A 27,988-nucleotide genomic window follows, 5' to 3' on the forward strand; every position below is an offset into this window, starting at 1 on the left:
AATAAATGCATATGAGAAAGGTGACAAAAAATACACAAGCAAAAAGAAATAATTTGTGGGTCAGCAAAAAATAAATAAACAAGGGAAATAATTTGAGGAATGACAAAAAAAATTACATAAATGGGAAATATATAACTTGCAAACTGTCAAAAAATATATAAACAAAAGAAATAATTTGTAGACTGGGAGGAGAGTACATAAATAATTTAAGGACTGACAAAAAATGCATAAACAGTTTTTGGATAGCACAAAACGCATGGGAGAAATAATTTGAGGAAAACATAAACAAGAGAAATAACTAGACTGGCAATGTATAAGAAATAATTTGTGAACTAGCAAAAAATACATAAACAAGACATTATTTCACTGACAAAAAATACATAAATAATAGAATAGTTTGCTGACCAGCAAAAAGTGCATAAACAAGAGAAATGATTTGGGGATTGACAAAAAATGCATAGGAGAGATAATGTGAAGATTTGTAAAAAAACATAAACAGAAGAAACAATTTGTGGAATGGCAAAAAGTACATAAATAGAAATAATTTGAGGATCAACAAAAAAATACATAATTGGGAAAATAACTTGTGAACCAGAAAAAAAACATAAATATGAGAATGAAAGAAAATCAGCTGTGGTTTATAAACCAACGGTTGAAGGACATTGTATAGACATTGATTTACCGGAAATTGAGATAAATTCCTGATGTTGCTAACTACTAACATTGAAAATGAACTTGCATTAATGATTATCAATATAAAAAAAAAACACTATTGATGATGTCCATCATTTACATGACATACCAAAAAAACACCAACATTCAATCGAGATTAATTTTCAAAATTTTTAATTTTGTCACACAACCATTAACATTACAGTGCATTATAAATATCACATCCAAATCGTAACTTTTGCATTTCTTCTCTATATCAGTTACTGAATCACATCAAACTTTGAAGTGGGAAAAAAAATAGATAGCGTTTTTCAAAGTTCACACTTTATAGATAGTTTACTGAGACGGAATCTGATTGTGCTGCCCTCTTTTGGAGGGTAATTACAAATTTGTCGATTTCTTACCTCTTTTGGATGGATTTACATTCTGAGACACATACATATAAGACACATTTCTTTTAAAATAGGTATCCATGACAAATTATGAATCAGTGTTTGAGATTCGATTGCATCCGATATGCAAATATTAGTTGCATCCACATAGATTACTATTTATTTGTAGAACGGTAGAGCCTCTCTCCCATGACAGATGTCCCCCATTAGTGGTCACTTTTGAAGCCTGTGAAACAGGACTTCAAAAGTATTTTGCTGTGAATACTATCAAGCACTTTCAGTTAACAAACAAAAATGATGTCTGCTATTTAGAGATTACACTGTAATTAATTTAATTTCACCAACTTAAAAAATATATTGATTATACATGAACTGATGTGATTCATACATGTGTATAGCATTTTATTTGCTCTCCGCTCCTGATTTTTTTTCTTATGAAAATCAAACCATCTCCAGCAGTGTTCTAGGTGGTCACCACCAGCATCATTACATACATGCATACACCTGCCCATGTCATGGAACGGAGCCACAGCCAAACTAAGGGTCTACCTCTCTCTCACACGGCATCAATTTCCTACTATTACTTAACCATACATGCACCTTGTAAACACTCCCCCGAGGAATGTCTTACGATTCTGTGCATGCCAGACCGTGTTGCACGTCCTAAAGTATTTACATTGCCAGAATTATGTGTGTTTTGTGTTCTAGTCGTACTGCCATCTGTCTTCAGTATTAGAAATGAAAGTGACAGACGTCTAATTTTTACAATGACAAATTCATGTTATGAGGAGAGCCAATTTTCTGACTGGAACCATAGCAATGGATTAGCCATGGATTGTTGTGATGAACTTGATGAAAATCCTTCACTATCAGCAGTTCTGGCACAAAGGGGGGAGGGGTTGCCAGACATCCTGCATGTACAGTATAATTTTCCAAACTTTCTGTTCTATCACCCCCTTCTTGAGAAACTTTTTTCTCTCATCAGCCCCCCCCCCCAACTCAAGCACACCCACAGGACCTTATTTTATATACTCATAGCTTCTATTGCCCACTTTGAGAAGCACTGATGTACAGGATTGAATGACTGCCATTGTGAAAAGAGAGGGGTGAGAAATTCATTGGGGTGTATATTATGAATTACTGGGGAATGGCTCAGTCACCCCTCCCCTTGGAATTCTGTTAGAAGAAGACTTAAATGAGTTGAGCCACTAGGTCCTGATGCTTATGTTGACAATGCTGTGGTTTTAAGACAATGTGTTGAATTTAAGAGGCAAGGATCTGTCCAGATTTTTGAGAAAAAATCTTCCTAATTTTTGCAAAAATTATAATTAATTTTGTGCAAAGAAAAATAATCTAGTTAGTTCATCACAAAAGAGATTAAATGCCAAATTTTGTTGTTCATTAATTCATGTTTTGTGAAGGGTCGGTTTTTCTGATCCAGAATTTTTTGGAGGGTCTACAAAATGGACTCAAACTTCGGCTGGACAGACCTTAATAACTGGCTTTGGACTATTTAAAATTTTAATACTGAATATGAAACACCTCTGCGACAGAAAATAAAAGCTAAGTACACACTTTATCAAGGCAAAGCATTATTGACACCCCAAGAGAAAATCAAAATTTGCACCTCTCAAGAGTTCAATGACAATGGTTGTACTGGTTGTTTTCAGCAGAATGGCACTGTGCCTTCCCATTATTGACACCACAAGAGAAAATAAAAATTTGCACCTCTCAAGAGTTCGATGACAATGGTTGTACTGGTTGTTTTCAGCAGAATGGCACTGTGCTTTCCCAGACTCTCAATTGTTCTCAGAGAGTCTCCTCAGTGCCATTTCCAAAGAACTTTAGCCAACGAGACCAGGCCTCACCTAACTTGATTTCTCATGGCATATGCTGAAAAGGTATAGTCTATCGCAACATGGTTTAGACTGTTATGGAACAACGAAATAGCATTCTGCAAAAAATAGACCCTGTGACTCCTGATGTATAGTTGGCTATTTTCTGTAAACATTAGGGCATGCACTGATGCACCATGCCTCTTGTATATACACAAAGGTATGCCTGCAGAAAGTTTCATTGCATTATGGCCAACAGTTTGATTTTCATCAGTAAAAATCAGGGATCAAGGATAAGCGAAACACCCCATACATGCATTGTAAAATTCCAAAACTGCGTCCACTGAGAAAAATTTTGTGCAATTGGGATAGATCTAACCAATTTTTATGACAGCTTATCATCTCTATGTCCTTTCAAGTTTCTAAAATATGAAACATTGCATCCAGGCCACTGAATTCAAAAATATTGTGATGATAATGATAAAAGATTTTTAAATGTGATGGCGTGATGTATATCAAAGACTTGCATATAAAGATTTAGTGTTTTTCAGTGATGATTTGGATCAGTTAAACGAGTGCCTGAAGTCTTCCGAAAAAATTGTACAGTAACAATATGAATTCCATATAAAAATTGGTTTTAAATATACAGTCAAACTGGGTTAACAACAATTATAGCTGGGATATAACGTCAAGAGAAATGGTGTCCTATAGAGAATAATGTTAATTAACCTCAGTATCAAGGTCAGCAAAATACATCAACTAAAGATATAACAACATATTCTTCAATTTTTCACACATTTTTCCCATGAAATTCCCAGAATTAGCTGTTAGAGAAAGCTGTTAGAGACAAAATATGTAACAAATTGCATCTTGCACTTGATAAAAAAAATTAATGAAAATTTGGTTATTGCAGTAACGCCATCTGTTGAATAACTTTGATGGCGAATAATAATTAGACAAAAGATTTGTAATAGGAATGAATAATTTGCTGTATTTTTATTAACAAATTAGTAAAATTCTGAACTTCACTGGGGAAAAAATTGTTAGAAATTTTGAAGATATAGGCTGTTAAGGTCTGAAAGAACTGAACTACAATATATTCAATACACTCACAAAAATTCACATACCTCCTCAAATTATCTCTACTCACACAAATCTCTTCAAAAGCATGCTCCGAATCAACTATTTTACTAGCATCTGGAAGCTGTCTATTATAAAACCAATTCATAAAATGGGAACTGATCCTCTCATTGCAAAAAACTTTAGGCCCATCAGCCTCTTCTCTAGCATCTCAAATTGTTTGAGCGTATGTATATAACTAGACTTGATAACTATCTCAATCAACATAACATTATCTGACCTGAGCAACATGGCTTCTGCAGAGGGCACTTCTGTGTAACCCAACTGCACAGAGTGGCGGAATTGATAACTAGCTTATTTAACTACAACGATTACGTCTGTGCAGCATGTCATGACATAAGTAAGGCATTCGACAAGACTAGACATGATACACTACTGGTCAAACTTATCGACATGGGCTTCCCGGATAATTTTATATTATTCTTCTACTGCTATATCTTTCAGAAAAAACTTTCAGAGTCAAAAATGGGAAAAAAATTATCAAATGTGCACCCAGTGAGAGACCCAGTTCCCCAAGGATCCTGTTTAGGCCAGCGTAGCTCTTTATACTTTATATTAATGACATTCCTATTCTTAAGGTAGGAATAATAGCACTTTTTGCGGACGATGCCATCATACTCAGCAACCATAAGGCTTTTAAAAAATGCAGTGAAAATCTTCAAGAAATTATAGAGTATATTGAGGATTGGTGTAGCATCCACACCCTTGCACTGTACCACAAGTGCCAATTCATTTGGTTCACGAGAGAAATGGTCCCAGGAAACGCTCCCATCTACATTGGTGGTGCGGCCATTGAACCAGTAAGAAAAGTGAAATACTTAGGCTGTATTCTGGACAGGCCAATGACTTTTGGTCCGCAGACTGACTATGTCAGGAACAAGGCCACCCAAGCCCTAGGCATGCTCTCTAAAATGACATTTCCTCCAGCTCGTCTCCCCTTAAAAAGTAAAGTCATACTATATAAATCTATACTTTGACCAATCATGACATATGTAACCTCGGTCGGGGCCTACACAAGTCATAGCAACGTGCAAAAACTGCAATCTCATCAAAACAAGATCTTAAGGTCTCTTGTGAAGGCACCTAAATTTACACATGGAGCTGACATCAGGAAAGACCTGGGTATACCCCTTATACTGGACTTCATCAAGGAGCCATCTACAACCCACTATGACAAACTAGAGAATTCTGAATATGGCCATCTCAAGAAGATAGTGGATTACGACCCATTACAGAGAACAATATACCATAGGCCAAAAAGGGTATTACATACTGATTGCACACTCTACTGCTCTTATAAAGAGAATTATGTATTCTATTAATATTGTTTTTGTTAGATATGTTTTCGAGAAAATGAAAAAAAAGGAATATGACAAAAAAAAGAACATTCTGTTCTGTTTTTAAATTCACATATAACTGCACCACATGTCATCTAACATCTAATGACTTAAAGGCAACTATTAATTCAATAAATAGTCATTCATTAAATTGTTCATTTCTTGATTGCTTCTTCAATATCTGTAACCGGGGCACATCATCACAGCAGAATCATGAGCCCTTGGGCAGGGAAATGCACTGAGGGTGCCCTACAGACTCTCAAAATCTGAGCCCAGCATTAAAACGGTCCTGTTTATACCAATTTCATTATATCGCTCCAGGGGTCAGAGTTCTTGATTACTCAATGGAGAACCTCCAAAATTCCCAAAAGCATAAAACAAGGAATATGTTAGGGTCCAAAAACTCATGCTTGTCATTGTTATGGTCATTTTAGATTTGCAGGTGTGTTCTCTCTATGTCTCTGTATACAAAGATCATTTACAAGAGCGGTATACGTTTGTAGTCCTTTGAATGTTGTTACAACCGAGTTTGACTGTATATATACATAGTTATCTTCTTTTTTTTAATGTGCAAATTTCTTTCACTGGGATGTTCATAGAGGGGGGGGGGGAATGTGACACAAGTTATGAAAAGAAAAATGAGTGTGAGTAAACAGTATGCATTTGAAAATATCTGCACATTCGGACAAGTGATGGCATGAATGAAGGATGGAATGCTGAAGTACAATACAATACAAAAACACACACACATACATTTCGGACAATACACTAAACATTGATTATTAGGCACGGGTAGCGATTGTGCTGGTTGTCAAAAAATAAATAAATCTAAAAATGCAACAATAAAAAATAAATCGCAAAATAATTATTTCATGGACTGGACTGGACATTTTTCTTTCCTAAGTTCAAAATATTTGAATAATATCAGAAACACTAGAACAATGCCCACACACTACATACTAATGATTTTGAGCACCTACGCGTATCAGGGGTAGAAATTTTTTTGGTCTGGGTCGTTTTCTGGTGATACAAACCTTTTGTTGTTGTTCCTACTACTATGAGTCAACATACTGTGAAAGAATGACAATGTTCTAGACACTCTTGTCACTTTAAACAGTTTTCAGTACTTGAGAATTGATGTTGACTTTATCAGAATGGCAATACATTTCACTGCAGATATCTAGCTGTCATAAAGTGTGAAGCAAGGCCCAAATGTTGACATTAAGGGGGAGATCAAGGGAGAAGCAAGAATTGGAGGGGGGGGGGGCTATGAGTGGAATAAGCGATCTGTGGTTAGAGAGAGTAAATATATACATTTTTAAAATTTTGGGGCCCCAAAAATAAGGGGCACAGGGCAAATGCTCGACTTGCCCATGTAGAAATCACCCTGGTGCAAAATGAATATTGTAATCAGTTTGAGAGAATCTTAAGCTCAATATAATTGAGCAGATGACGGATGGGATGAAGTCCTAACCAATAAATACAAGTTCAGCAGCTGAAAGTTCTTTTGCTATACCCCCTTCCCCCTCATATCCAGTATAATTTTTTGAATTAAGAACGAAAATCAGTTTGATAGCAATGTCAGTGAAAATTATTTCAGACCCAGCGATGTCTCAAGAACAAGTGATGTGCAGGGGCCCAGTTCTTAAAACCTATAAGCAACAAAAACGGAAAATTAAAGTTTCAAATCTTCACATACATTTTGGCACACAATGAGTGCTGCCTTTTCCAAGGAAATGAAATTATTGGCAATTGACCCTATGATTTCACTGACTCTCTAGTGTTTTTTTTCCGTCTGTCCACAACAATGAGACGAGACAAAATGGCATTGTTCACGGAAGGAGGTGAGAAACTGTGTTGTTATAGTGAGTGTAAGATTGGTTGTGGCTGCTTCTGTCAAGTAGTGGGGTTGCTGCTTTACTCATTATTTCTAGCACAATGGAGTCAAAAGTTATCTATTCCGAACAACAATACTTGAAACACACAATTCTCTTGTATCATTATTATCTTACTTGATAGTTGGTCACTGAATAAAAAAGTTTCATAGGTTTTTATGATCATATTATCAGTCTAGGCACGTTTAGTTTGCGTATTTTAGTTATCCTTGTGGAAACAATTTAGATGGCATATAATGTGCATGATATGTCCAGACACAGTCCATGATAACTAAATATATGAGAGCAATAAAATATCACATAATATAATCAAACACACAACTCGAATAATTAACAAAAACATAATGAAAAGAACAAATAATTAAATAAAAAACAAAGAAAATGAGAATAATTATGAGTGCATAGTTTTTTCGAAAATCATTCAAAACAATCACGGACACAAACACATTACATAGATAATGATTGGACTAGATACCGAAAATGAGTAAGTACATCATACTGATTCTTTGAGCAGGAGATTACTATTGGTGCCCTCATGAATTTGAGAGATCTATGGAAGCATCATAAGCATAGGTAGCTTGAAAAAAGCAGCATTAATTCCTAATTAATCTTGCTCTTTCTCGTCATTTGCCGTCTCGTTTTCTGAACTACTGCAAGGAAATTTTGATATATATATCAAAATCAGAACTGAAGTAGGCTACATTAATACTGAAATATATCAGTGAAAACCAAAAATAATAATAATCCAATTCAGAATAGAGGAAACATAACAATGTTCACCGCCGGGGCAAATTCAAGTTGTAAGTGATTTTATTGTGCCTACTGTGCAAGCCTACACACAGTATTCCCATGAATAATCCGGCATACTGCAAAAATTGAGGGGTCACCAGTTTTTTCATCTGGAAGGGTTGGTGAATTCCAGCATGCCGGATACACAAGGTTTTGATATTATAATGAGTTTCAATATCATTTAATTTAATAAATTTATATCAATTTAATTTAATTTACCTTATCAACCACTTTCTAGTGAGTTTTAAAGTTGTGTTTTGTTTCCATTTCTAAATGTGGTATTTCTTGCACTGCAAAGTTTGTTTCATTAACATGATAATACAGTCAAACCTTGTTAGCAAGTCACCCAAATAATGCATCACTCTGCTCACCAGGTCTCTTTTGAAAATCCTGATTGTCTCTTTTGAAAATCCTGATTGTCTCTTTTGAAAATCCTGATTGTCTCTTTTGAAAATCCTGATTGTCTCTTTTGAAAATCTTGATTGGCCTGTACAGCGTTTACGTTACTAACTTCTGATGATTCACCTCTCACACCCTCAAAATCCTGATTGTCCTGCATAGTGTTTTTATGTTAATGAACTCCTGATAATGCATCTCCTACACTCTGCTTAACCCTTTAAGTGTCAATGATGAGATATCTTGTCTCCATAAAAGCCTCTTACTTTAGCACTGATAAGCCCAGATATTTTGTAGAGTTGAAATTTCAATGGGAAACTTTTCCCTACACCACTTTGCGGTTGCTGAAAACTAGAAGAAAGCCTAGATCTACTTTATTAAAAAAGGTATGGAATTTTGAAGGAGGTTTGGTGATTTCTAATTGCCACTTAAAGGGTTAAAGAGTCATTTTCGGTGAGAATGCTTTTAAGAAAATAATTACAAATAATCATAATAATTTTTTTTAGAAAAAAACCCTAAATTTTTATAGAAGTTGGAAACTCTTCATACAATATACATGATAAGCTCAACAAGACTAGATTGAAAGTTTATTTCTCTGTCATTTAAGCATTTGCTTACTGATCTTTCTGTTTCGACAAATCTTGAACATGTGCCCACAGTACACTCAAGTATTTAGACATGCTACTAATATTTTCATTGAATGAGCATTTAATATGAACTCTATCCATTCATGCATCCAATTAAATTTTTGTTTCGGTTATAGAAGACTGAGATACCTAAATTCATTACTATTTCTGATCACCTTAAAAAAAACATGTTTTGAAATTGGTGAAGGTTTCAAAGAACAATGGATATTCTTATTTATGAACCAATCATTTTGCTATTTCATTCATTGCAAATGTTATTCCACGAAAATCTATCAAGGTCAAGTTTTATCAAATAGCTGTATGAAGAAACGCTGAATTTCAAATTATGAATCACAGATGATTATTAAACAACACATTGAAACACTTTTACGGGAAAGAGGCGAAAACTACTCTGGACTGAAGAGAGTCCAATTATGAAGAAATTGTTTGATTTTTCAGGCATGCCAGAAAATGCGGAGTTTTCCAGTGTGCCGCTCAACCTTGGGATTTTGCCACATGCCAGAAAATGAGCAGGAATGCAGTAAGGAACAGTATTGCAATCTAGAATCATTTCCGTTGTAATGGTCTAGGTCACACTTTTATCTACATGCAGTCGAACCTTGTTAATAAGTCACTCTTGGGAGACTGAAAATATGACCTTGTAAGTGGAGCGGCTTATTAAACAGAGTAAGCCATGGTTGCACCGATGTGTTCCTGTCTCCCGATTCATGCAGAGAAAAACAAATTTTAGTCATTCAAACGAGTTCAGTAATGAAAATTTATTGCATGAGTTTTTCTTAATCAATTTATTTTTGTTTGCTACATAATTAATTCTTTTTGGAACATCATAAATGAAAATAAAATATTCTTTATGGATTCAAAAAAAAAATTATTTTTCTCTGAAAAAAACACTGGCGAATTTTGTTTGTGAGCAATTTGTAGATGAAGAAGCGATCCTTTTCTCTGAAGAAGACAGAAACTGGAAGCCTGTGTCTGTTGTGCTTTCTGTTCTGATACAAGTTTTCTTAATAGGTTGATTTTTCATATTCCTCCACCATGATGCTGCTTTTTCTTCAAAGGTGAACAAACTTTTTTTAAATTTGGAGAACATTCTGACATTAGGGTCAACACAGGGTTATAGATGCTTCACAATCATCCAGCATCTTTTTTTGATTTGCTTAAAACATCAAAAAGCTGACAAAAATATTGAGCAGCTTAAACTAAATGGTTTTTTCTCTCTAAAAAAAAAGGTTGGTTTCTGCCATGACACCTTTTTACAAAAGCTGACCAAGAACCACAACTTGCTAAGAAAAAAATAATCCCATCTGAACCGTTCCCAGATAAGAAATAGCCCAATGTTGAAAGAATCTGTCAACAAGCCCGCAGTGAAAAACTGGGGGGGGGGGATGGAGGCTTCAGTGGCTTCTGTTTGAAATGCCAGGTAGATCTTTGACGTGGTAAGAGTGAACGTGGAACTCATTGTGCATATTGTATGAAGAGTTTTCGATTTAAATGGTAATTTTCGAAAGAGTGCTTCCACAAAAAAATGACTCCTTAAGCAGAGTGGGGTGTTATCAGGAGTTTAATAACATTAGAACCCCATAGAAGACAACTGGGATTTCCAAAAAGTGACTCTGTAAGCAGAGTGACGAGTTACCCGGATGTTGCACTAACACAAGAGGTTTCACTATATATATATAATAACATGTCCTGACTGATTCATCATCACCGAGCCAAAACCACTGGAGCCATTAATATCAAATTTGGTCAATAGTTTTGTTTCATGCTGTAAAGACTCACTAAGAAGGGTTTTTTCAAAATTTGATCCCTAAGGGGGTCAAAAAGGGGTTCAAAGGTAACCTATAGAAATCATGTTGAGCCGAAACCAATAAAGCTATAGTCATGAAATTCGGTCAGAAGTTTTCTTTTATGATGTAGACGCACTAAGAAGGTTTTTTTTTAATTAAACCCCTAAGGGGGGGGGGGTCACAAGGTGGTTCAAAGGTTACATAGAGAAATCACACCAAGCCGAAACCGCTGAAGCTACATTCATGAAATTTATGTGAAGTTTTATTTCATGACATAGAAAGTAAGAAGGGGTTCTTCAAATTTGGACCACTAGGGCGGGGGGGGGGGGGGATTATAAGAGGGTTCAGAGGTAGCATACATGAAATTTCATCAGAAGTTTTATTTCATGACGTAAAGACCAACTAAAAAGTGTTTTTTTTTTAAATTTGACACCTAACAACGTCATAAGAGGGTTCAAAGGTAACATAGAGAAATCACAATGAGCCGAAACCGCTGAAGCTATATTCATGAAATTTGGTGAGTAGTTTTATTTCATGACATAAAAACTAACTAAGAAGGGGTTTATCGAAATTCGACCCCTAAGGGGGTCATAAAGGAGTTCAATGGGGGGCGAGTTGAAATGGAGAAATTACACTGAACCGAAACTGCTCTGAAGCTACCTACTCATGAAATTTGGTATTTAATATTTTTGTAATGTACAGCCTCACTGAGGAGGAGTTTTTCAAAATTCAACTTAGTGATGGGTGGGGGACGGAAAGGTTTCAAAAGTTATATTGAACAATCACCACTGAGCCGAAATCACTAAAGCCATAAATATGAAATGTAGTCAATATTATTTTTTATAATATAAATATTCACTAAAACAGTATTTCTGAAAATTAATCCCCCAAGGGGTAAAATGTTATATGAGGAAATCATCGCTGAGTAATTTTCAGATTACTTAATTCACAAAAGCAACGACACGGGTAACAGCTAGCACAATAATATCATTTTTGTATTCATTGACAGTAGCACGAACCAAATGGATAATGAAAAAATAAATTTGTCTTTAACTTTGAAGAAGTTGTTTAAAGAACATGACTAAGCATTTAGACACGAATTTCACCCACAAATCCCTCCATGAATCCGATCAAAAGACTATCACAGGGATGCATCTAACACTGATGCAAATCTATCCAAGTGTGAGTGTCAAGATATTGCATGACCTTAAAATTAATGCCACAAGGAATATATGTAAGATTTTTGCTAATATAAAAAAAATATAATAATGTGATATTTCCAGTGGTGTTGGGGCCAAGGGTGCTGTGGGTGCTCGAGCACCCACAGAAATTTATAGAACGGGTCCGAGCACCCCTAAAATTGATTTAGGTATCAAAGTTTCCAACATGAAACTCAAGACGAGCACCCACAGGTTCAAAACACTTCCAATATCCCTGGATGTTGCCCAACTTTTCCCAAAATGAAAAACAACAATATGTAATTTCCCCATACCTCTCACCTTTAAAAACATCACCACAATTGAAAATTATGATATGAACTACTAATTACCTTACAGAAAGAAGACTGTCTGAGGCATTTTCATTCACAATACATGTATCACATTCATCTCCTTTATCCTCTTCTTCCTCCTCTTCGTCTTCTTCGTTACCATTGCTGCTACTGGAATTTACACTACTGACGCTGGAGTAATAGTCTGTCGATTCTCTACTGTTTTCAGAACTTCCAGCAGACTCTTCTGTGGTAGTGGACGACTCAGACTCTAGAAATAAGACCACAAAACATGCAAAACTCTTGATTTGGTAGAGAAGTTTAAACATGAAACATCAGAAGATATTGCCAAGCATGTGAAAAGAAGCGGCATCAAATTGATGGAATAATGCATGACATGAATATAGGAGCTATAGCAATTATGAAATAAATAGAGAAAAAAGCCCGTTCATAATGACAATTTAACTGACCACGTCTTATTTTTTCTTCGATGAGAGGCTGAAACTCAAGAACAGTTACATTGTCCGGCTCAAACTGAAGAACTGAAACAAAAATGAGAAAAATACATTCAAATGATGAATTATGAGCAATAGCAAATGAAAGTAAACATCGGAAAAATATAATATTTATAAAAGTTTCAAGGGAAGCGTCTGAAATATATGGAATCAAAAATTTGCTTCATTATCACATAAATTATGCCATTTGAACACATTTAGTTTCAATATTCAACCTTACAATGAAAACAAAACTCACTCAGTTCACTGTAATGCAGAGCAGATGGGTAATCCCTGGCCATTAATGCAGATAAAAACTGAAAAATGAATACAAATATGCCGATCAAATCGTCTAAAAACTTCAGAAAGAAGAAAAAATCACATTAATTAAAAATATTGGTAATGTGAAATCTTAAGTTGTCACTGCTTTTTTGTTCAAAGCATTGGGTTTACAAAGTGAAACACCTACACAGGGTGTCTTGTAAATGCTAATGTGGCCTATATCTCATCAACCATCCATCATAGAGTTATAGTTTCGATTTAAAAAAATGCTTAAAATTCATTCAAAAATTACCCTGCACCAATTTTGAGGGTTAAAATATAGTGTGTGTCACAAAATAAGAACTCCAAATTTTTATGCAGCCCCCCCCCCCCCCCAACTTCCAATTAGAATGATGTTGCCCTGCCTTTCCTAAGGAAAACAAAAAAAAAACCTTTTTTTTTGTTTTGCACTTAGAAACAAAAAGTTTCTAAGTGAAATGAGATGTTTCAGTTCAAAAATCAGAGAAAAGTTGCGAAAGGAGCGTCACCCCCATTAGTTTTTTGTGTTCTTTCATAACTTTTCTTCTTGCTGTGGCCCTGTTGTCATTGCATTAACATCAATGACACTCCAAACCATTATACAGTCGATGCTCGATATAACCAACCACTTCATCCTGTCAGAAGCAGACATTGTATTAGGAGGGTAATTATATCAAAAGTATAAGTAAAGGACTTGTCATACTGGTCATTGTAATGGAATGATCTTTATAACAAGCGTCGACTGTGTATTATAAATTTCTGTATGTAACATGATATTCAATATTTATTCGAGATATAGTTTGGCATTAGTCATTTTTTACAATTGTTATATGCTAAGTCAAGAAAATCATGGCAGTCTATTGGGAATACCTACATACGGTTCTGTACCTAGTCTAAAACACAGTTTTCTTAAGAGAGGGAGAGATGGATTTTCCTCAGTCCAAAATGCATCAAGGAAAGAAAGACATTCTGGATATTATTGGTGAGGTGAACTCAAAGGTGCTGAAAAGTGAAAAGTCCCTACATCAGCCTGTCACGCTATTGTGTGAGAAGTAAAGAAAGTTGTCTGTAGTGTATTGGTTGGAGGACTACAAGGGGACTTTGGATTGGGGGGGGGGGGGCAAATCACACAGGGTTTGTATAGAATCTTCTCTGTATCCATCTACGACTCGGGTTCTGGCAAAGAGCAGCAAAAACTTTTCTTTCCAAGTTCATCTCGGCAATAGTAATCAGAAAGTCCCTTTTTTTCCTGATTGTTGTTTTCTTTTTATATGGCATCTTTTCTTTTCTTTTTTTTCGTCTTTGTTGATTTATCATAATCATTATTTTACTCCACAAAAAATAATTGTACTATAGTTTTCTATTGCTACAATTAATAAGAATGAAATAAAACCTCTGCCAGGATCTCAAAAGGTGCACTGAACGGATCATCATCATCCCAATCATCACTATTCAAGTTGACGTTGCTGCTTTTCAATGTGATGTCCTCATCAAGATCATACCTAAGATAACGGAAAAGTTGAATATACAGTCACACTTGGTTATAACAACTTTGGTTGTAGTGACACACAACATCAATAATTGGCAGTCCAAACTGATTCCCATAGAGAATAATATTAATTAATTAACTTTGCTCATAACACTGATGAAAATCAACCACCTTGAACATAGTGGCAAATTTTTCATCACTTTTGCTTCCATTTCAATGACATTTTTCCTAAAAAATTCTTACAATTAGAGCTAATCACATTCAGGGGAACGTTCATCTGGGGTTTTTTTCATGCATAACACATTTGATAAAAATTTATCACATGTCTGAGGCTCCAACTTGCTCATAGACATGATCACTATATCGAAACATTTCTGTATTTTCCCTCATCAACTTTCTCTTACAAAATGTCCTGTTCGTTCAACAAAGCTTGCTTCAATTCCTAATTTTACAATAATCTGGAATGACTACCCCAAAGCAGAATACGCCAAAATCTGCATCGAACATCACAGAACAATCAGTGCTACTTCAGAGCAATCTGGAAGAATTTTAAGAAAAATGTAGAAAACACTAGTGAGGGAATTTTTACTGCAGAACATTTCCAGTCAGCCGTGGGCTCGTTGCAGAACAATGCAAAACATTCCGCATTGGGGAAATAACTGTAATTAGAATAATTTATAAATCACCTTACAATGAACATTCAGCTCACATATTTGTCACGTTCATTCTTTTCCCCATGAAATGCATTTTAGCAGACTTGCTGCATTCACTACATCTCTTGCCAAAGACTATTTATAAGCAATACTTGGCAATTTTGCCAACATGTGGGTACATCTGAAGATGATGTCACTCTCCCCTATCCGTGCAAAGGTTTTCAACAGCTGGCTGATGCAAAGATATATTTTGGAAAAAGAGAAAATTTAGTCTAGTGGTCTAGGGCGTTCACCCGGAAAGTGAAAGGATGTGGGTTCGATTTCCCGCAGGGCAGTTGAATTTTCTCTCTTTCTAAAATATATCTTCTCATCAGCCAGCTGTTAGAAACCTTTATTTGGCTACATGTTTGGTGAGAATCACTATGTCCTTTATAAATTAACCGAATGTCCTGCACTTTCCTTGATCAAATATGGTCACACTAATCATGAAGAAATAAAAACTTAAAGCACAGTATTCGATTTAAACCGATTATATATTTTGTCAAAAAAAGGCGTTAAAAATGTCAACCTCGCTTGTAAAAACACCTTGGTTATAACAAAAAATTTTTGTGGAATCTTCGATGTAGTTATAACCAAGTTTGACTGTACTAAGTTAAAAGCTCTATTTTGTCAGTTCTTTCAACTAAAGTGAAAATCACATATATACCAATACCTCATAATCTATAACTACACTATAACTATATTAGTCTTTTAACCAAGCCACTGTGGTGGTTAAGTGGTCATAGTGATGAACTCGCATCACAAGGTCCTGGGTTTGAACCCCATTGGCACCACAGTGGTGGTCAGCTGAAGTTAGTTTCCTGTGGATTCCAACTTTGAGGCACGAATGCGAGCTGATCTTCTCCTTAAAAAAGTCTCACCACAGAGAGCAACAGGCCTAAAAATGGTGCAAATATTCAATCATTACAATTCACTTCTGAAAACATAGATGGCAGCCATTTCCAAGTGACTGAAAAAACTTGTGCTAAAAAAACTTCCTGATTAGCGGCAAAATGCTGACGAGCCCGTATAGCCACTGAAGTAAGCAGTGATATAATAGTCGAGGCTTTTAATTGTTCAGTTGGTAGACTAAATCGCTTTAACAATACTAAATTATACGTAAAAATATCTTGGAGAATCATTGTTATATTATATATTATATATAAATACAGGGATTTCCTAACCTTTCGTATTCCCCCAGACTCGCCTGTGCCACTGAGATGACAGTCCCTTTACAAAAATAATATACGGCAAGGGTTCTCAAACTGTGCGTGACAATGCCCTGGTGTGCCACGAACCTTTGTCAGTGTCCTTGTCGTGCCTTTGGGACACAAACATGTAGCTGAGATGTATAGTAAAATTAAATGACTAAATTTCACTACACAATAAACAAGATGACAATTGTGTTATGTTAACAGACAAAGTTTCACTATTGAACTATTGTTTTGGCTCACCCTGTTAAAGAAATCACCTACATTAATAATATAAAAACGGTGGTCATGCGTCATATTTTCCTAGATGTTAAATCCAATTCACATAGGGACTCGCACAGTATGACACTAAGTGAAAGATCTCTTAAATGCTGTCAACTATAACTTCAATAGCTCATACTTTTTGAGTGAGTGTATTTTCTCTCTTCCAAATGGTAAAAAAGTAAAACAGGCTTTACTTCTGGTTTCTTTGTTCTGAGCCCAACTCTTCCAATTGATTGAGGTGGGCACCTGATAGGAATTTGATTCTACAATTGGTCTAAGAATTAAGAACTAAAAATCAAAAGTACGTTTTGGATTCGAATGTGAGAGCATCTCGATTTCGACAAAGGTTCAATAAACTGTAAATGGCTTTTGACGCCAGAGATACCATGAAAAATGAAGCATGTTATGGCGTGGTGATTTTATGTGATGCAAGCTATGATCGAGACTTGACTGTGCCATGGAGTTCATAGTGTGAGAAAGAAAATGTGTAGTTGAAGTGACTACATGATCACAGAGTATTTTACTTTTAATCAACTACTTAATATTTTAAAGTGAGAATCGTGATAATTACAGCCTTTAGAAAGTAATTCTTTGTTTAGACTGTTTAGGAAAGCATGGATAAACGTTGATTAGGGAAAGAGGTGCCGCGGATGACAAAGTTTGAGAGCCCATGATATACAGCATAAATAATATAAAATAAATAGGTTAATAGTTTTATCATTTAAGCTCAGAGAACTCTGACATCTCCCCAAGAATCCTCCAAGGATATAACATGAAGATACTCTTCGAATCACTCTCACAACTTACTGCAAAGAATTTGAGTTCCCATTCACCTCTTCCTCGTGCAATTCCTCTGGTAACCTTGAATTAGAAACGGAAAAAAAGAATAAATGCATAACAAATGTCTCGAATCAAATCAAAAGAAATTTTTAAGCACCCATTATATACAATAACGATTTATATTATCAAAATCTAATATTTTTCGAAGTAAAAACAAGATAAATTTGAGTTTTATAAATATTAATAAGGAGAAGCTCACTTCATAACTTGATTTGTTGGATCCATAACTCACAAAACATTATAACGTTAGTAATTAACCTTCAAAAGAAGGGGGTAAGGGAAATAAACATTTCCGCTGCGCAAAAAACTACGGTTTTCTTTTCGTTTATGAGCAGCTGGTTAAAGAAAAACACAGCTACGTGACGCGAATAAACACAGCAGTGAAATCACTCATTTTTAAAACCCTCTTTTGAACGATCAATGAAATTTTTAGGCGGTCGATGGAGTGGAAGTGTAAATAAGAACGGCTTTGACCGTGTGCCTCCAGGAAATATGTTCAGTTCATCTGGTCCATTTATAAATACCACAGTTGCTGCTGCCATCTATCCAAAAATTTGAGAACTTCATTGATGAATCGCAAACAGGAGAAAATAAGACATAGATGACAGCAGAATCCTGATTTTTTTCTTTCACTTCTGGTCAAAGCCGTCTTTATTTTTGTATCTCAACAAACATGGTGGTCTGCGTGTTGGATCCTCAGTGGGGCGCTTGGTGAAATGTTCATGGTGGTGTCACTGATACAGACTACCATCGGTGTAACGAACTCTCTACGAAAAGCACCAGTTGAAGAAAAAACGTGCCGATAGTTTTCCGGATGCCCGAAAGATATAAAATAATATGGCATGTTTCGATGTAAATAAGGTCGGTCGTGACTGTAGTTTATCCAGAAAGTCGTACGGCTCTGACTCAAATAACATCAAGGTGTAGGAAAATATTTTCGAGATGGTTTACTGCCATCTTGTTTTCAAAAATGACACTCGATGTGAGTTTTATTTTCTTTTTGTCAGATAGCAGCCTCTGTCCCATAAGCCTTTACATTTTCTTCGATGAAGTTTTCCAGTCTGTCGATAGATGACACTAAAGATCTCATTGTTCAGATGTTAAATTAATATTAAAAATGTGCTGAAAAGAAATTAGTGCAGTGCCCCATAATCTATTGACCTCAAATTATTGTTCATTTCTGGACCTTCAAGTTCATTTTTTCCCTCATTTGAGATCTTTATATCCGAAATTCTTTTCCTTGATAAAAGTGCGGTCAGCAGAACTGTAGCAAAGAATTCTCATAAAATCTGAAAAATATCGTATATTTACGATGGAATTGCATCGAGATAGGAAAATAATATGACGTCAGGAGAAATTACGACATTATACTGTATATTTGAGAGAAATCTTATTAAATTCTTCAGTGCTTACGTTAATATTCAAAGTGTCAGGTTGGGTGTTGTCACAGCTCTCATAACTGAGATATTGAATCATGGTGAGTTCGTTATAATTTACATTTTAATAACATAAAATATGCTTTTATTTGAAATGAAATATTGGGTTTTTTTTTGTTGAAAATGCATTTTTTGTACATTTTTATTTCTTCCATTTGTCATAGGCTGGTTTCACTGAGGATCAATTGTCCGGTAAGAAATGTTCATTAATATTATTTTGATCCGTTTTATTTAGTCGTTTCATTGAATTAAATAGGTTTTAAGTTAAATATTTGATAGAAATACTTTAATTGGTTCCGTCGAAGTCGATATGTTTATTGGCTCCGTTTCCATCGCTGATGAAAGAGGTCATTGTTCATGACCATAAAAGGCTATTATTTGATGACCATTACCAATTATGGCTATGTTGAATGCAATGCTGATTAACCCGTAACTGGCATCATTTTGACCCCAGCAAGTATTAATACATTTTAAAAATCAACAAAAGAAATTTTCATAAAAGCAATGAGTTTTTTTACATGCCTTCATTCATTCGCAAATTAGTTCACTAAATAATTTTTCATATTTTCTAATTATTTTCCCAAAAATTTTCTTTTATTTCACTGCCTTTGATTTCATTTTTTGAAATAAAACTCCTTAAGGGGCAGTGCAAATTTTCAGGGGGGGGGGCAGAGGAACAAAAATAACAAGTTTTCCCTTAGAAATAGTTTGGTAGATGGATTCACGATTGGTTGGTGTTGGTAGAAGAAGGAAAAAAACCAGGGATTGTCTTGCGGTTGCCTGCTGAACCATTTTGCGGTTTGTGTCAAAGACAGTTTATTACTCCCGTGATGATGCTGAAAGAGTAAAACGTCCCCTTTAGAGTTAAAGTAGGATGAGTGAAGCAGACAAGTTTGGTAGTGTGCGAAGGACTGTGTATGTGTGTTTGTATGCTATATATCTTGCCTTGCGAGCACATAAGGTTTTTGTTATAGGCCATGAGGGCGCTGGTATTCTCTATGTTAGAGTATATACTCTCTATGTATGATTTATACTCATCTCGTAGTACATGATGTACTGTTTATATACTTTGTGTATTTTATGATTTTATATTTATATGTATGCATTATAAGAAAATCCCTCATCGTATCTATAGAAGTTGTTTAGCTTATCATATAGTTTATCGCTATAAGAGTTGCAAATTCTATATGCAAGTTTCACTTCTGTCACCCAAGATTCTCACAAAATTTTAAAACTTTTTTAAAGAATTGTGGAATGAAATTTCACAATGAGAAACTATGATGAATTCTCATTTTCATGAAAAGAAATAGGAGGATCGCTATTTTAAAATCTTGTGAATTTCAGATTTCCAAGATGCTTTCCTGCTTTTTGACAGCAGAGGAGATGGAAAGATCAGTATATCTCAGCTCGGGGATGTTCTCAGGGCTCTAGGGCAGAATCCTACAGAAGCTGAAGTGAAGAAGTGTTGCCACCAACTTAAACCAGGTAAGGATAATGTGCTTTAGTGAAATAGGAGTTAAAATAACCTTTAAATGCCTTATTTCCATGATTTCATTATAGTAATAGTTCCCAACCTTCATAGGATCTTAAGGCACATAAGTTTGATGCAAAATCGGTAAAGGGAAATGTGTAGATAAACTATAAAAAATGCAATGTGACTTCCCTGGGTCATTGGATCCAATGTTATTGAAATATGGGTTTTTTTTAATTAAGTGAGAGTATGCTGCAGAATCAAATTTTTTGTTTACACTTTTCCAGAATTTTGGGTATTGATATGCTATAGTACAGCACTTCTCTCAATCTTTTCGACTCACAGAGCTCTTTTAGTATATAATTTTTGTGGCGGAGTCTTGTCTGCCTCTTTTTTTAAATATTTATTTATCGAATTTACTGATTTATTTAATTTTCCTGGAGCAGCCGCAAAGTCCCTAGGAAGTGCACACGTAGCCCTTAGAGCTCCAAAAACCACAGGCTGAGAGCTGCGGCTATAGTGTAGTGTCTGTACTGACTTTTACAAAATGGCTACTACAGTAATCGTAACATAGTTATGATTTTTGGCATAAGGAATGGCTGCATATTTTCTTGGACATTTTGTAAGGCTTGTCTTTGTCTATCCTATGTTGAATGCGAGCTGTGATTCATGCCAGACATCTAACTTACTAATGAAGATTTTGTGTTGTCACAAATGTTCATGTTTATTCTTGTTGCTATTTGTGTTTCTAGAAAGCATTAGATTACTTATACACTGTTGTACTTACTTATACATATGTTGTATCTGTATTTCTTTTTCCTATCATGTAGACGAACGAATCGGTTTCGACGTATTCCTGCCTATCCTCCAGACCATCAGCAAGAATCGTAGCACAGACACAGCAGAGGATTTCATTGAAGGGCTGAGGCATTTCGATAAGGACGGTAATGGTTTCATCAGCTCTGCAGAGTTGCGCCACTTGTTGACCACTCTTGGTATGATCTATTCTTTTTTTTTCTTCATCTGTGTTTGGGTCATTCTCGCAAAATAGAACAAAAAAAAAGTCAACCAAAAAAGTTCTTGGTGTCACTTTTTTACCTGCTAATAAATGAAATAGTCAGCAATGAAGTTTGTTAAAAATTCATGATGGAAAAAAATTAATTTACATTTAACTATGTTAAGAGATAGACAATTCTGATGAAGCATTTTGCCTGTTTAGCACTTGATATTTATGCTTGACACTCGCAATATGTTCCGTATATTTTGGTGTTTTATTTTTTCAAATTGGACAAGTACTGATACTCTATTTTTTTTTTATCAGTTGCATTTTCCTTTTTTGTTTCTCACACTTTTTTTTGTCAATTTTTGGGGACCACAGATTTCTAATTCGCTTCCCTTTTGCTGGAGCATGAGTTACATTCTCAAAATGAAGTCTTTAGACAAAAACTTGACGTTACAACCAGGAAATTTGGATTTTTTTACTTTTTTTCTTTTAACTTGTGATCAAACCATTCTTCTGCTTACCTAATGCCAGGAGAAAGATAGTTTTTAAATGTTTTGCAACCCTTATAAAAAGCTAAGCATGTTGGAAACGTGCTTTTAAGAAAAAATAGAACATAAAATAAAACAAACATGTGGTAAAGTACAAAAAAAAAAAATCTCACAGAAAAAAAAAATAACCAGGAAAAGGATATTTAATAAAGACACTTGCCTGTTTTTTCCCTGAATAAACGTAATTTGTGAACTAATTTAAAATTTTAATTGTAGCCACCACTTGAATCTTCTTTTTAAATCATTTTTCTTAACTCTTTTCAACAATTTTTCAAATTTGATAGGTTGCAACTCGTGTTCTAGGATTTGAACCAATGTTTTCCGAATGTCACAAATGAGGAAAAAAAAGCTAGGGGAAATTTTCATTTGGTTATAAACTATTGATGAAAAATATTTAAAATTGTAAAAAAATATTAAAGTGTACTGGCAATAAAAAATATATTTTATTGAAAAAATATATGTATATTTTTGTTTTAAGATAGAAAATTGTCATTTTAAAATTTGAAAAAATGCACTGGGAACATACAGCCAGGAGAATGACATTTCCTTAACAAATGTCTTTTGATACATCTAAATATGTTAGTGCATCAATCATATATATATAATTCAGGTGAATTTAATCAAAGTAATCTGTGTTTACAGATTTTCAATTACCAATGAAATCTGTCATATTACCATTATCATATTGACAAATAACAAGAGAATATAGGTACAAGAAAAAATTTAGGAGCCATTTTTTTTAAGAAACATGAAAAAAATATTTCAACTTTTCCAAAACATAGCGACCCCCCCCCCCCCTTCCATGTTGTATGTAGGTATGAATTACAAGAATGCTTTGTTGTTGAGTAACTTAGCAATCACATATAGAAAATTTTAGACGTAAATCCCAATTTTTTTAATTGCTATGGCGCCTTAAATTTGTCATTTCCTTCCATAGATGGGGGGGAGGGGGCTTTTGCTTTCCTGCGATAAACTCTGCTCACTTGTCACGCCTTTTTTACTTTGTCTCGCTCTCTACGGGCATGATGAGTGACAAGTGAAAGCATTTGTTCAGAGTGACATTTGTTCAGAGCTAAACAGCATGATGAGGAAGTGAAATTTGGATCAGGGATGATGTTTATATCTCAGACATTTTCAACAGTAAAAAAAAATACCCCAATTATTTACTCTATAGTCATAATTGTTGTAGGATAATAATTATGAAAATAATTATTTTCATTGTTATACATAGTACTCTACATGTTCTATTGTATGTAAAAAAAATGCTGTTTTGTGATTTTTCAGGGGAAAAGTTAACTGATGATGAAGTCGAACAGTTGCTTGCAGGTCAGGAAGATTCCCAAGGAAATGTCCATTATGAAGGTATTGATTCTTATCAATACTATCCTGCAGTGAAACAATTTATTGCCTTTTTCCTTCATTGTCCGAGGGCAGACCAAGTATGAATGGCATCGAGAGAACTACTGTACCTCAGTTAAGATTCCAAGATATTTATTTTTTTTTTTATAAACTCCCATATTGGCATATGAGAGTACATAAAGAGATTCTCATACGTACATATGATTCCTTCTTTTTGCACCTTTTATCCTGCAGTGATAAAATTAAGCTGGGCTGTATAAGGAGGAGCCAATCTAAAAGTGCTCTTCTTCATTAGCTGTTGCCTCGTAACTCTGCTCTCAAGTGGGTGGTACAGTAGTCCTGATAATCTTAGAAGGATGGACTGAGGCCAGGGTTGTCAAATTTGCTCCCCGGGTAGATACCCATTTCCTCCCCCCCCCCCCCAGGCTGGGTTTTTTAGCCTAAAAAACCCGGATTTTTTTGGGGAAAATGGGTTTTTTGTAGGGAATATTGTTTATTTTCGAAGAAAATGTGTTACTTTCAGGTTAAAATTTTAGTTTGAGCTTAGTTTATGTATTCCAAAAATTGCTGCATAGTGCAGTGTTTAGAATATGTATATTTTGAAATAATTTTTAATGATTTTTTAGGAACAAAAATGTGATAATAAATAATTTCTTGGAATCACAAACACCCTTTTTTATAATTCTTCTACCTTTTTTATGTAAGCATTTAGGTATGAGATCCACATATTAAAATATTTTACCAGAAATCGCAAACACAAAATTGTAACCATAGACCTTAGTTTAAAAAATATACCTGATATATGTGATAAGCATACCTACAGAAATTTATTTATAATACACAATAATTTTTCACACAAACACACAAATCCTTGTATAAATAAATTGAAGCATCTGTGAAGAAGTAAACCAAACTATAGTCGTCCTACCACGAGATGAGATTTGGCTACGGCACGTCATGCCACATCAAACGATTCTATTTTATCCTAGAAGGACATGCCAATCATGAAAGCTCAGTCACTGATGAACTTTTCTCGATGTGCAATCGTTTTACCAAAAAAAAATTGAATAAAATCATCCGACGTGACGTGACATGATGCAGCGAAAATTCATCTCGTGGTCAGACTGAATTTTCATTCAAAAAATATTTACATGTTTTTGCAATACTTTTTTATAAGTTTTATACAGGTACATCAGGTACATCGAATGACTTATCTCCTCTTAGCCAGATCATCTTTTAATTATCACTGTTCCTTTAAAAATATTTCAAAATTTAATTTAATGAAGTAGAGATATTCTTTAACAGTGAGGAATTTAAGAAAAAGAGAAGCATGAGACTTTAGCTCCTGAAAGTTTGGGTTCAATTATAAAAAAAAACCTGGTTCTGGTTACATAGCTGAAAGGTTTTATTTTTGACTTATCAGGACACTTTTGTTTACATTTTTTGGAGGGGTCTGAAAAATTTGGAGAAAAAAAAAATTCAGGCACCATTCTGATTTCTCAGAATTTTCATTATCTCCAAATTCATTTATTTTACCACACGCAATTTTCTTGCTGCAGTTCTGCATACAACTCAAGGTTCAGATATAATTACACAGAAGTGTGTGTTTTTTGTGTGTGAACAATTATTCCCTTACTTATAATCATGGTCAATTTTATTGATCAAATACATAGTTTAGCATTCACCAAAAATGTATATTTTGACATAATAATATAAGATGTAGGCTTACACATAAAGGATGTGCATTAGGGTCGGTTGAAAAAAAAAATATTTTATTTGCAAATCGCTATAGTGTGGAAAAGTAGCCTCCTTTAACAAAAAGAAAAATGACGTAAAAAAATTTAAAATCTATTGACATCTTTCGGTCATGCATCGTACTTGAAGTTTATGAAAATTGACAAAATTGAACATTTTTTTAAAATTCTTTTAATATTACTTAAAATTTGATGATTGATGTGCAAAAGTTTCTTATGCTTATTTTATGGTTCAATAAAGTAAAATAAATTAAAACATCATTGATATTTCAATGTTAATCGGTCGCACAATGTGTTCGAAAAACTGAAATTGACCAAATTTTTGTAAGTTTCGTTGTACAGCTCTTCGCATGCTTTGTCAGAACAAAATGACCCAGAATTAACCATGAAGAGGTGGCTGCACATTGAGTTCCACCTACACTCTATCCAATCAACCATCCAAAGTAGGAGAGTGTATGTACTTTACATTATAGTTACCAAAATTGACTAGGATTTACTGGTTTACAGTTTCTTCTATTGTTTCTTTTCCAAGTGTTCGCGTTTAAAGTCGAACTTTTGCGCAATGAAACTTGCAAAAATTTGGTCAATTCCAGTTTTTCGAACACATTGCACGACTGATAAACATTGAAATATCAATGATGCTTTAATTTATTTTACTTTATTGAACCATAAAATAAGCATAACAAACTTTTGCATGTCGATCGTCAAATTTTAAGTAATATTAAAAAATTAAGAAAAATGTTCAATTTTGTCAATTTTCATAATCTTCAAGTAGTATGCGCGACCGGAAGATATTAACTGATTTTAAAATTTTTTATGTTGTTTTTCTTCTTATTAAAAGAGGCAACTTTTCCGCACTATAGCAATTTGAAAATGAAACTTCATTTTTTTTTCAACCCATCCTGTTGTACATACATGTTTAAGTTACATATTTTGAAGTTGTGGAAAAAGAAAATTCAATTTCCTCCCATTTTGCCCAAAAATCCCACCTGGGCTGTAAGTGAACAATTATTCTCTTATTTTATTATTCCCAATTTTATTAATCAAATACATAGTTCAACATGCACTAAAAATATATATTTAGGCATAATGTAAGATGTGCACGTTTAAATTAGATATTTTGTGGTTGTGGAAAAAAAAAAATTCAATTTTCCCCATTTTGCCCAAAAAAAACCCGGGTTTTTTACAACCCTGACTGAGGCCACCCCTGAGATTATTGAAAAATTTGAGTTATCCAAAAAATAATAAAAACAGTCTGCGTGTAACATAAAAACCATATGCGTGTACGATCGGACCCTGATTTTACAAATCAGATAAACTTGATATTTTTATTTGTTAAATTGAGGAAACATTGTTATATCAGGATTGAGATGATACAAATATATGTCTAAGAACTTCTGAAAGAAATTGTTTAATCAATGTTTTTTTATATCTCGGTCTGACTGTGTGACAAGTTTGTATGTTGAGGCTGAACTGCATTCAGGAAGATTGTAAGCTATTGAAGTAGCTTGCAGGTACAATGGTTGTATGAGCAGGTTGCAGATAGCCTATAGTATTGCACACAGCTTTATAGCATCTTCCTTTGCTCTGTTTTGTATTACTCTGTAATGTATTAAGTGTGCTGAGATTGCATTGTGTCAATGATTTTCAATATAAAATCAACATTTTTTTGTTTACAGATTTTGTTCGAATGGTCATGAGCGGTTGATGCCAATCTTTTTCCCCGTTGCTTCCCTGAAGATCTTTCCGAGATGTATCTTTTTTTTTTTTACCCCTGTTTTACAAAAAAAAAGTGAAGCCTGTTATGTAATTTCTTTTTCTATTATATATTTTCATTACACTTTATATGAACTGTGTTATTATAATTTTGGTGAAATTGTCCAAGTTATTTAATAACGCTACAGTTTTGCATTTGTATCTCTTTTTTTTGTAAAACTTGCCTCTATGTGTGAAATCTGTTTCAGTGCTTATGTTTGTATTAGAAGAAAAGTTTTTTTTCACTGAAAATTTTGTATTTAAAAATGTTATTCATATTAAAAGTTTTTAGAATTTAATTCACTTTCGAGTATTTGTGTTGAGAATCTTTTCTTTTTGTTGGGAGATTTTTTCCTTTCATTTGAATAAGATTCTGTGCCGTCTCATATTAACTTATTGTGATGATCGTGAGTAATGGTTCTAAAGCTATCTTGGACAGGCTGAATGACCCCTGGGATGAATGTTATTCTCATTTTTTGCATTGTAGAGTGGTACAATCAATATTCCACAGAAACTTATGGGAAATTGTGTTTCAACAAACAAAAGTGATTCTGGAGCAAATTTCTTCATGCAGTACTGTATCCTCATTCAGAGCCTCAACTAGAAACTTTGTCACGCAGGCAAGCCGGAATTTTGGCACCCCTTGCATGTAGAGGAAGCAGTTAAAGAGTGAATTTGGCGCCCCTTCTGGTTCAGCACCCTGGGCACCAGACCCAACTGTCTCCCCCCAGTTGCAGCCCTGTCCTCATTTCCAACCAAATCTAATACAGTATCTCATACTACTAAAGACATAATTATCAAAAATTTCCTGTTAATTGAGCATTCATCGCACTGATATAGATTTTTAATAGAATCATTTTTCATCCTTTTAATCAAAGCATTGATTTGTGATTTGGAAAATGATGCATCAGTACTTGGACCAGATTTTGACCACATTTGACATTTTAATGGAATGAAACTCTCAGGGAACTTAGATATGCTACACATATTAGT

At 34.4% G+C, this 27,988-nt stretch overlaps 2 protein-coding genes across 3 annotated transcripts; one reads left to right on the forward strand and one right to left on the reverse strand.

The window, feature by feature from the left end:
• Positions 1-829: 829 nt before the first annotated feature.
• LOC149081544 (uncharacterized) lies at positions 830-18,121 on the reverse strand. Of its 2 annotated transcripts, none has more exons than XM_089238481.1 (7): positions 17,869-18,121; positions 17,637-17,690; positions 14,567-14,675; positions 13,133-13,190; positions 12,850-12,921; positions 12,440-12,650; positions 830-7,918 (listed from the first exon to the last, which is right to left on the reverse strand). In XM_089238481.1, the coding sequence occupies exons 1-7, from the start codon at positions 17,892-17,894 to the stop codon at positions 7,876-7,878; spliced, it is 573 nt and encodes a 190-aa protein (XP_089094607.1). In that variant the 5' UTR covers positions 17,895-18,121; the 3' UTR covers positions 830-7,875. The 2 variants fall into 2 exon arrangements, with proteins under 2 accessions (XP_089094607.1, XP_089094606.1); XM_089238480.1 differs by having other exon boundaries at positions 830-7,921.
• A 221-nt stretch (positions 18,122-18,342) lies between these two features.
• On the forward strand, positions 18,343-27,294 carry Mlc-c (Myosin light chain cytoplasmic). The gene is made up of 6 exons (XM_089238482.1): positions 18,343-19,146; positions 19,270-19,297; positions 20,450-20,590; positions 21,407-21,571; positions 23,412-23,489; positions 26,920-27,294. The coding sequence occupies exons 1-6, from the start codon at positions 19,144-19,146 to the stop codon at positions 26,946-26,948; spliced, it is 444 nt and encodes a 147-aa protein (XP_089094608.1). The 5' UTR covers positions 18,343-19,143; the 3' UTR covers positions 26,949-27,294.
• Positions 27,295-27,988: the final 694 nt, after the last annotated feature.

The sequence above is a fragment of the Pholcus phalangioides genome, unplaced genomic scaffold (genome assembly GCF_987345545.1).
Source record: "Pholcus phalangioides strain wild (caught in Gottingen) unplaced genomic scaffold, Ppha-v1.0 ptg000010l_1, whole genome shotgun sequence".
Classification (NCBI taxonomy): Eukaryota; Metazoa; Arthropoda; class Arachnida; order Araneae; family Pholcidae; genus Pholcus; species Pholcus phalangioides.